Source organism: Camellia sinensis, chromosome 13 (genome assembly GCF_055761805.1).
Source record: "Camellia sinensis isolate YWXY chromosome 13, ASM5576180v1, whole genome shotgun sequence".
In the NCBI taxonomy this organism is placed as follows: domain Eukaryota; kingdom Viridiplantae; phylum Streptophyta; class Magnoliopsida; order Ericales; family Theaceae; genus Camellia; species Camellia sinensis.
Window position 1 is genome coordinate 38,659,615 of NC_138973.1, and position 11,336 is coordinate 38,670,950.

At 34.3% G+C, this 11,336-nt stretch overlaps 1 protein-coding gene across 1 annotated transcript; it reads left to right on the forward strand.

The window, feature by feature from the left end:
• Window positions 1-255: 255 nt before the first annotated feature.
• Window positions 256-3,583, forward strand: LOC114321986 (beta-amyrin 28-monooxygenase). The gene is made up of 4 exons (XM_082902002.1): window positions 256-993; window positions 1,481-1,850; window positions 1,948-2,135; window positions 2,864-3,583. Exons 1-4 carry the CDS (start codon window positions 334-336, stop codon window positions 3,161-3,163), a joined length of 1,518 nt encoding a protein of 505 aa, XP_082758128.1. The 5' UTR covers window positions 256-333; the 3' UTR covers window positions 3,164-3,583.
• The last annotated feature ends 7,753 nt before the right edge of the window (window positions 3,584-11,336 follow it).

Sequence of the window (11,336 nt, forward strand, 5' to 3'; positions counted from 1 at the left end):
GTCACATCAAGTAAATCTCAACCACACAATGTAACACTCTAGGAAACTTTAGAGAAATTTCACTCTAGAGGATCCTTGGTGTTGTAAGTGATGCCAAATATCTCTTTAATTTTTTTTAATTATAATATTATTTTAAAATCTTTAATTCCTTCTAATGTTATATATATATATATATATATTTTTAATTACGATTAGTATGAAATTATATATTTCTTTTTTAATTATAAAATGTATCCTTTGTACACCATGGTCTTTATCCTTATAAATAAGTTCTGATAAGAAACTTATTTGCACAAGAAACTTGATAATCAACTTCTTCGTTTCTTGCAACATATGGATCTCTTTGTGTTTACATCCACCTTATCTCCTACATTGCTCTACACATCTCTTTGTCTCGTCATATTCACCATTCTATTCCTCTTCTTCACCACCAAATCTTCAAGTAAAAATAGTACTCCTCCTCCAAAGCTCCCACCAGGCAAAACAGGATGGCCTATTATAGGAGAAACCCTAGATCTCCTCTTGATAGGCCGAAAGGGTCACCCCGAAAAATTTCTACACGACAGAATGGAACGACACTGCCCGGACATATTCAGAACCTCCCTGTTTGGTGACAGTAAAATGACCTTCTTTTGTGGCCCAACCGCGCACAAGTTCTTGTTCGCCAACGAGAATAAGCTAGTCGGTGCTTGGTGGCCAAAGTCGTTCAACAAAATATTCTTGTCGGAGGGTACTTCTGCTCTGAACGCTCTTGCTACCTCGTCTGCATCCGTGCAAGTCGAGGAATCAAAGAGAGTCCGGAACTTGATTTCCGGGTTTTTGAAGCTGGACGCGATTCAGAAGTACATACCGGTTATGGATGCTGTGGCGAAGCACCATATCGAGAATGAATGGGCTCCAAAGGGGGATAATGTGGTGGTTATTGATATGGCTAAGAAGTTTACTTTTGAGTTGGCTTGTCAACTTCTATTGAATGTTACAGACTCTAAGCAGGTAAGATTAAGATGTTGATTGATTGTTTGGCTGATCAAAAAAAAAAAAAAATGTTGATTGTTTGGTGGTGGTTAATATAAGATCTAAACTAATAACTGAATGCAAGTTTGGGAATTAGTATTTTTAAGTTAAAAACTCAATTATTCTCTTTAGGATATTCAATTGTTGGCCATCAAATCATAAATAATATTATTATTTATATTATTTTCTCAATATGGAGAAATACCATCAATTTCATTGATTTCATAGGCAAATGTTACTAGTAATTTGTCCTAATAAACTATAAAAAATAATTGAGATAATTATCACAAAATGATTTATTGATTTATTGATAAATCATAACATTTATCTAAGTAGTTATCACTTTTGTGGGGAAGCCATGTAAAAAATAAACACATTTGAAGAAATGGCTTTGGATTTTGAAAAATATTACTGTCACACTATTTTATAAAAATTGGATTGACGATATGTGAGCCGGTGTGTGTAGGTGGCGAAATTTGACAATCAATTTGGCAACGTGATTGCTGGGATGATGTCTGTGCCAATAGATTTTCCAGGCACAAGTTTTAACAGAGCCATTAAGGACGCGAATCTGATCCGCAAGGAGCTATTGACGCTGATAAAAGAGAGGAAAATGGCTGTACAACAAAAAAACAAAGACTCGATCATCATTCGAGACCTGCTGTCACACTTGCTCGTCACACCAGATGAGGATGGCAAGCTCATGAATGATGTGGAAATTGCTGACAAGATCATAGGCCAACTCATTGCCGGCTATGATACTGCGTCGACTACCATTACTTTCATCCTCAAGTATCTTGCTGAGCATCCCCATTTCTACGATGAAGTCTTCAAAGGTAATATATTAATACTACTACTATTCTTAGTAATAGTAATAAATGTTGCTCTGTTTCATGAAACTAGACTCTTAAAAATATTTTGATATATTTCCAGAACAAATGGAGATAGCAAAATCAAATGAACCAGGACAATCGCTAAATTGGAGGGACATCCAACAAATGACGTACACTTGGCAGGTAGCATGTGAAGCAATGAGGCTAGCACCACCTGCTCCACTAGCTTTCAAGGAGGCTTTAACCGACTTCACTTTTGCGGGTTTTACTATTCCAAAAGGATGGAAGGTATATGTGTTTTTACTAAGATTTAGTTTGGATTTTGAATTGGAGAATTTATTCTCTAGCATACATATAAAATTCAAATTTGAATATGATAAAAAAATCTTACCCATTTAATATTTGGAGGAGGGAATCTTCTTCCTTAATATTTTACAGCCAATGGATTTTGTGAATGTGTGAATAAATCTGGGCCTTTGATTTATAAATAAATGATGACTTGTGCTCAAGTCTGGATCAGAATTGGAGAGAAATTGTTCCGTTTTATTAAAAGTTTGGCGAACAACTGTTTTGGGTATTAGAATAAAACAAAAAAGGAATCCCAAGAGATTGGTTGGGTGGGAGATTGGCCGTTTGTAAAGAGCTTGCCCTTCACAAGTTGGGGCCACCTCCTCTCATGTGCAAGCTCAGTCAAAAGATTGTAGAAGACATTGTAGGTCCTTAGTTTGGTGCACGCAAGCTAATGTGATATTTGCATGGTGCACACAAGTTGGTCAAAAAAAGAAGAAGAAGGAAATAACACTAGATTTTTTTATAAATTTCAAAACACTTTTCATCAATTCTAGAAATTTTTTAAATCTTTCTACACTTTTCTTCATCCCAATTCTGATATTAATCTATGCACTGAGACATTTGTCAAATTTTGTCTTTTAATTAACGGTTTTGTGAGCCAAATAATTGAAACATGTGCCTTCTAATAATTTCGTTGAATTATTTGCATTTTCTTTTTGTTGCAGACATGTTGGAGTGTGCACTCAACTCACAAAAATCCTGCATTCTTCCCAAATCCAGAGAAATTTGATCCAACAAGGTTTGAAGGAGATGGACCGTTACCATTTACTTTTGTACCGTTTGGAGGAGGACCTCGGATGTGCCCTGGAAAAGAGTATGCCCGATTGGTTATACTTGTTTTTATGCATAATCTGGTGACAAGGTTCAAATGGAGCAAGTTAATCCCAAATGATAAGATAATATTCAAACCAGTACCATTTCCAGAAGGTGGCCTCCCAATTTGCCTCCACCCTCATAAAAATTGAAGCCACATTGCCACTTAGTAACTCAATAATATAGGCTGGCTATGTATTAGCTAATTTCTTTGCATGAATGTTTGTCGTTGCATGAATATTTGTTGGATCTGTCATATTGTACTATATAGAATGGAAAGTGAACCTATTCCTTTAATTGTATTTTGGTCTTTCTGAAAGCTTAGAAATGAGTGTCTGATGGTCTTGCGAATATGGGAGTGCATCATGGAGAAAATTTGGTAGTTCTAGAAGACCCACCCAATGATCTTGTTAGTCTGCTTGTTGCAGACATAGTTGGCCTCTCTTGTGAAATGGCTTAAGCTTGTTTAGCCCTCCTTTTGGTTTGTTGTTTGCTGTTTCTTTTTTCCTTCTTCTGTAATCCTTCTTTTGAATAAAAAAAAGAAGAAATGAGTGTCTCTTCAATGAGGTTCAGCCTAGGTGTTATGATTTGTGTAAGATTATCGAGATTAGACTAAATTATGCATTAGTTAATAATAACTAGATTATTAACTCAATAATGTGGTTTAGATTTATTATGTATTAGTTAGCTTCTTTGCAGAAATATTTTTTGAATCTGTAATACTATTAAGTATGAAGTACGAACCTATTTTAGTTCAATATCTTTAATAATAAATTTTATTGGCAGTTGGGATTTATTTGATTCACATAATGGAAACAAGGGTATGAGACTATGCATAACAAAATTGTAAATTTTTTATTTTCTAATTTCACTTTCGTACAAATTATTCACTTTGTTTAGTTTCAATTTTCTGAAAATTGAATTTATTGTTTTTAGAATTTTTTTAGTGATTTTTTTTTTTTGATATTTTAAGCAATTTTTTTTACTTTTTATATACACTTAATATAAATACAATTTAAAAAGTATAATATTTGTGATTTTTTTTAAAAAATTCATTAAATATCAAAAATATTAAAAAAAATATGAAAATTCAATATATTTTTATATTCTTGTGTATTTATTGATTTTTTATAAATATATTTTTTTTATAAAGATACATTTAAGTTATCTAAAAAGTAAAAAATTTGCTCCTCTGTTTGGGAAGTGAGTTGGCTTTTTGGCCTTTTTGGCTATTTTAGCATGGGGTTAAAAAGCCTGATTTGAAAAGGACTTTTGGCTTTTTTGACTTTTTTGTGAGAGAAAGAATGTAATGATTATGGGTTGGATGTGATGTTTTGTCTTATTAAACTAAATATTTTTTTTTTTTATTTTTTGTGACTATTTTAGCCAAAATAACCTACAAACCAACTTCCCAAACGGAAGCTTAAAATATTGAAAATGTTTACTAAAAACAAAAAAACAAAAAACTCACTCTTTAAAAAATTGAACTCAAAAAATTAAAACTAAACAAGGTAGTTAGTTTTATTTTTTAAGTGTTTTGTTAGAAAAAATAATTTTGACCATAGGTAGTGGAAAAATTTTATTTTGATCCTACATATTAAACTTTCGTTTTGGATGGAGGTTGATATTTTGATTTTTTTAACTATTTTAGTTTTGGGTTAAAAAGTCTTCAAAGCTGCTACAGACCTCGAATAACATTGGCGCGAATGGCGCGAATGAAGTCGTCTGTCCATTCATCATGCACAACAATACCTGTGTGGATTTCATGCTCCTACAAAACAATATTACGACATAGAAACAAACAATATAACGACCTAGCAGCTCTGCTTCTCGGGAGATAGAAAGACCACGACTTAGGTGGCGACGATGACGACGACCTAGAAGACCACTGGTGACCATTGACCACCGTTTACCACTCTCCAATTCCTCCGATTTCACTGAAAATTTCGGCTCCACCCACCAACAACGAACTGATTCGTGGGTCACTGGTATTGCTTCAAACATTGACATTTGCTTTACATTGGTTGAAATCTGGTTGGTCTATGATTTTGCTCATATTTTCTTTCCATTGGTTGTAATCTTCTTAGTCCATAACTTGATTTTGGTGGTTTTGTATTGATGCATTGTATGTGTTTGTTGAAAGTCCACATAGAAAGAGATTGAACATTCATTGAACAAAATCTGTTATCCATTATGAATTTTATTTTTTGTTTACATATGTATCCATTATGAATTTTGTTTTTTGAACAGAATCTGTTATCCATTATTTTCTTTACATATGTGTTTTTTGTTTTTCTTGCTCTGTTTCATTATGAATTTTCCATGCCCATTATTTGTTGTTTTTCTTGCTCTATTTTGTTTCATTGTGAATTTTCCATGGATGGTTGAAACCTTCTTCCAAGCTTAACATTATTGGTTTGTTGTTCTGGACTTGTCAACAATGGAGTTCTTGGTACATGAAATGAACCTAGGTCTTCAAAAAAATGTTATGAAAATAGACTTGTTCAAATAACAAAATCTGTTATCCATTTTGTAGAAAATGAAGTTGTTTGAACTGTTTTTGTAGATAGCTCCCAGCTAACTTATTTTCTTCTTGTAGAAAATGAAGCTATTATCCATTTTCTTCTTGTTTTTTGGTGGAATGTGATATGCCTATAACCTGAATTTTGTATGTGATAATTTTTTAATGTCATAAAATATATTGCTCCCAGCTTGCTTTTTTCTCGATAGCTCCCAGCTTGCTTTTTCTCGATATTGTCCTTTATCTTGATTGTCACATGTTTCACAAAATTCTCGATAGTGTCCCATCAAAATTTTGTTTCACATGTTTTTGATCAGTTCCTGTTTCAAATGTTTTGAATTGTCAACCTAGAAGCTTCATTTTAGCAACAAAAGGATGGAAGGTTCAAACAATCCTAGTTAGGAAGTTGAAGAACCAAAGCAGGGGATGTGTTTTACTTCAAAGTAAGAAGTGTATGCATCTTATGCAAAATCTGCGAAGCACTTTGGATTTGCTATGGCTTGTGGAACACAAATTTTTGGTAATGATGGGGAACTAAAATACTTTGAATTGAATGTACTCAGGCGAGGAGGAGAAGAAAAAGATCGGAAGTGAACCCGCTAGAACCATCTTTGTCATCTAAAAATGATTGTAAAGAAAAAGTAAGAAGGAGTCTACAAAAGGATGGAACATTTAAGTTGACAATCGTTGTGCTGGAGCATACTCACGACTTGGTTCTTAGTGACTCACACCATTTTGCAATGAATAAGAGAATTCTAACTCCTGTGAAAAAAAGATTAAAAATAAACGATGAGACAGTGATAGGAGTAGCTAGGAATTTTCATTCTATGGTTGTTGAAGTGGGGGGATTTGAGGCATTAACATTTGACAAACGAGATGCAAGGAATCATATTGAGAAGGCTAGAAGATTGAGGCTTGGAGTAGGAGATGCCGAATCCGTTGCGTTTTATTTTCATAGAATGCAACAACAAAATTCGAACTTCTACTCTGAAATGGACTTTGATGGAGAAGGACGCTTGCGGAACTTATTTTGGGCAGATGCAAGGAGTAGGGCAGCTTATAAAGCATTTAGGGATGTTGTCACATTTGATACAACCTATCTGACAAACAAATATGACATGCCGTTTGCTCCGTTTGTAGGAGTTAATCACCATGGGCAGTCAATTTTGTTTGGTTGTGGGCTGTTATGTAATGAGAACACTGAGACATTTGTATGGATATTCAGAGCTTGGTTAAGTTGCACGTCAAACACTCCTCTGAATAATATAATAACTGACCAAGGCAAAGCTATGCAAAATGCCATACAAATTGTTTTCCCACAGGCTCGACATCGTTGGTGTTTATGGCATATAATGAAGAAAATTCTCGAAAAATTAAGAGCCTATTCGCAATATGAATCCATAAAGCTTGCTTTGCAAAAGATAGTTTATGAGTCTTTCACAAAAAATGAATTTGATGAAGAATGGCAAGCAATGATTGCAAAGTTCAGTCTACATGATAACGATTGGTTGGGGGTATTATATGATGAGCGACATAGGTGGATTCCTGCCTGTGTGAAAGACATTTTTTGGGTTGGTATGTGAACCACACAACGAAGTGAAAGTATGAATGCATTTTTTGATGGATATGTCAACTTGAAGACTACTTTAAAGCAATTTGTTGAGCAGTATGACAATGCCTAGAGAAGTAAGGTGGAGAAAGAGGCCAAAACAGATTTTAAATCTTGAAACAAATTGAATGATTGCCTAACGATGTATGCTTTTGAGAAGAAATTTCGTGCAACCTACACAAACGCAAAATTTAAAGAGGTTTAAGCAGAAATGAAACGATTATTGTATTGTCGTGTGACTCTTGTGGAAGAGAAATGATCAATTTGTACTTATCATGTGAAAGAGGCTATTCCAATTGGTGAGCAAATGAAGAAATTGGAATTTGCTGTGTACTGTAATTCCATTGAATGTGACATCCAATGTATGTGTCGGTGGTTTGAGTTTAGGGGCATTATGTGTGCCCATTCACTTAGTGTGCTCCTTGAAAGGTCCACATATGAGGTTCCAGATAAACACATTGTGCCGAGATGGAGAAAAGATTTGGAAAGAGGGTACACATGCATTCCTACCATATACACTACATATGGGGCTGTTTTGAATGCAAAGGTGCATGATAACTACCACAAGACAATGGATGAAATTATAGAAATTACTTCCAACAATGATGCTAAGCACAAAGTCATTTAACTTGGGTTGATAGAAATCAAGGATAGAGTGAGACAGACTGAGGCGGGTTGTGCAAGTAATGTGCCACCTTCTACTAATACTATTCAACCTTCTAATACTTCTCCCAAAACTCAAGCCAGTCGCAGTTCTACAAATGCAAGCATGACTCGTAAGGTGCTTAGTCCTATGGTTGCTTGCCGAAGAGGCCGTCCATGTACCAAACGGAAGGTTAGCAAAGTGGATGATATAGTAAATCGGTTGAAGGGAAAGAATAAAAAGGCATCAAAACTACAGGTAAATTTTTTATTTTGTTTGATATGTAAATCTCAGAATTTTGTTAACTTCAATCACTCATGAATGTGTGTTCCTACAGGGTCGTAAGTTGAATTTTGCTTTTATGGATGGAATGTAAGCGAGTCCGTGTATTGATAGTACATAGGAGAGTACGTATGTACCAGTATGTTTTAAAGATATGACATGAATTTTTTTTGCTTATTTTCATTTGCAGATATGCTTGTCACAAAATTTGTTCATATTATTTACTTCATCATTGAATAAGCACGAGGTAGTCCAATGGAAATGGTGGATAATATTGGAAGCAGATCTCTTAGTCATTCAGGAATGGTTACCAATATAAGCAGTCAAAGTGGACCAATTGCTTCAAAATTTGTTGAGTTGAATATAGATGTGGATCCAAATGCCCTTTTCTATTTCTAGTTTTTTAGTAGTAATTGTAAGACTTTGTTTTGTAAACTTTCGATACTTTGGTTTGTTTAGGATCCAATCAAGCCTCATCACTTATAATGTAATGGTGTAAAGTGATTTTGGATCCAATCAAGTCTCATCACTTGTTTTGTCAAGTTCTGTTACAGGTCTGAACATAGCTTTTTGTAAGTTATGTTCTTTCGATTCTGTTGATGCTCATAGACAGTGCTGGTTGTTGCTCTTCTACTCTGCTGAGCATCTGTTGCACTGCTATACTTTGATCATGATCTACTATGCTGCTCGTTGTTCTGCTGTGCTGCTATAGGCTTTGCAGTTGTATTGCTGTGCTGTTGTGTTCCGTGCTGCTGATGTGCTGCAGTGTTGTGTTACTGAGTTGCTGCTGTACTGCTGTGTTGTTTAGGTTCCCTATTTTTGTTATAGATATGGATGTTGAATAGGTATTGGTTGGATGTTTGAACATATATAGATTCTGGATGTTGAACAGTTTTATCTATTTTTGTTATAGATATGGATGTTAAACAAGTGTTAAATAGATATCTATTGTCTTGAACAGATATAATCTATTTTTGTTATAGATATGGATGTTGAACAAGTGTTGAATAGATGTTTGAACAGATGTTCAACAACAGTTTAATATATTTTTGTTAGACATCTGTGTTGTTAGACTTTTAGTTTGGGCACAAGTATTTCTTGATAAATCAACTGCAAAATCCATTTTCTTCATAACCTTTTTTATTCACATCAAAACTCACAACAAAAATAGTAAATCATAGATGGTTGAAGAACCCAACAACAAAACTCCACTGTTGAATACAAAACTAGCACAATATCATTCACATCCAAACAAAAACTTCACTGTTGCTTTGCCATAGATGGTTCAAGAACACAAAACCAGCATAATAACATATACACCCAAACCAAGAACTCTCTAAAACTCTCAAAACCAAATGTATAAGTTTACAACATTCATTTTAACATTAAATAAATTACAAGCATTAGCGTGTTAAAACCAGTACACACTATGCTTGCCATTGTAAGGAATTTCATAGTTTCTACATTTGCCTCAAGCCGCTCCAATCTTCGCTCTAATTTGTCCAAAGCTTCTTAGTTTCTTTCAGAATCATTCCTCCACTCATCTTCATTGTTCCTATGACTAGGATTAGGCCTCCATTGGATATTTGATGCATTGCCATGTTGGCTAGTAGGCGCCCACCATGCAAAGTAATCGCACTTGCCATCTGCACACTTGAAGTAAAGCCTCCCTGGATTTTTCAGTGAGTCTGATATCTTAACGGCCACTTTTTTGTCACATTTGTAACATCAATTTTCGAAAAGGCGACCATCGTTGCTTGAACTAGTCGAGGTGTAAGCCATTGACATGTTACTTCTAACAGTAGCATTTTCATAAATAATTAGTACATTAGTCAGCAAAAACAAAAACAACAGTAATAATGTAAAATGGCCCATGGAAGCACAAAGCATTTCATTAAGACATTTTATCATACACTTTCAATTCTCACACATGCCTTCAATTCATCATTTCAATAGGTTAATTTTTCTTTCAAAATCACAACACATTTCAGCATGTTTAAACTACTAACAAGTCTATTTTCATAACATTTTTTTGAAGACCTAGGTTCATTTCATGTACCAAGAACTCCACTGTTGACAAGTCCAGAACAACAAACCAATAATGTTAAGCTTGGAAGAAGGTTTCAACAATCCAGGAAAAATTCACAATGAAACAAAACAGAGAAATAAAAACAACAAATAATGGGCATGGAAAATTCATAATGAAACAAAGCAAGAAAAACAAAAAATAATGGGAGGATTTAAAAATGCAACATTTTTTTAAAAAATCACATAGCAATGTCACCGAAAAAGGATTAATAAAAAAAAAAATTCCAAAAATCTGACCTTTTCTTGGTTGTCAATGGAGGAGATTTGGGGATCTGGGGCTTGGGTAAACAAAGCAACGTCGCCGAAAAATGCCGGAAGCCCTCTACCGCTTGCCGATGGGTTGGCTGAATTCACTCTGCTTGGTAGACCAAATCAGTTTATGGGTTTCAATAGAGAGAGAGATGGAAGCTTCATTTTTGGGTTTGAGCCTTTGTTAATGGGTTTGTTCTATTTTGTGGTGTTGAATACAGTAAAGTAGAAAAGAAGGCTAAGCATAGAGCGTGAATCACATGCGTTGAGGCATTCGCGCCTCACTTTGTTGAGGCACCAATCATTTTTCAAAAGTCTTATTTGAAATAAGTTTTTTGACTTTTTTGACTTTTGTAAGAGAAAAAATAAAATAATTATGATTTAAATTTGATATTTTATCTTATTAATTTTTTAATTTATTTTATCTTTTTATGACTATTTTAACCCAAAAATTTTATGCCAAACATAATCTAAATGATGGACTTTGTTATTAAAAAATTATATTACTCAAATAATTTTCACTATATTTTTTGTAATGATGTGTACTCAAAAAAGTGTAAATTATATTGCTAATAAGCGTGATTTTAATATATAAAAATATTTATATTAAATGTTTCTGGTATATATCATGTGGTAATGTTTTTGGATGATTTTGACTTTTCATTTGGGGATTATGACATTTGGATGCAGGATTAAAGTGTAAAAATTACTCGCGTGATTTGGGGTGAGCCCGATCCTTCTAGGCTAGTTTGGGCCTGGGCCCGATCCGAGTTTTTGGGCCTAGGCCATCATTTTAAAGTCCAGCTCGGTCCGTGACCTAGCCCATCTGCACGCTTAAGGCCCCTTAAGGCCCAGCCTAAGCCCAGCCCGCCCGAAGTCTAGTATCTTTTTTAATGGAAAATAATAAAATTTTGATAGAAAAAACTAAAAAAA

Bases quoted from the DNA above. Each gene is read 5' to 3' on its own strand.
- LOC114321986 (XM_082902002.1), top strand. From the start codon at position 334: ATGGATCTCTTTGTGTTTACATCCACCTTATCTCCTACATTGCTCTAC. The intron at 994-1,480 runs GTAAGATTAAGA...CGGTGTGTGTAG, and splicing joins ATGTTACAGACTCTAAGCAG to GTGGCGAAATTTGACAATCA. The intron at 1,851-1,947 runs GTAATATATTAA...ATATATTTCCAG, and splicing joins CTACGATGAAGTCTTCAAAG to AACAAATGGAGATAGCAAAA.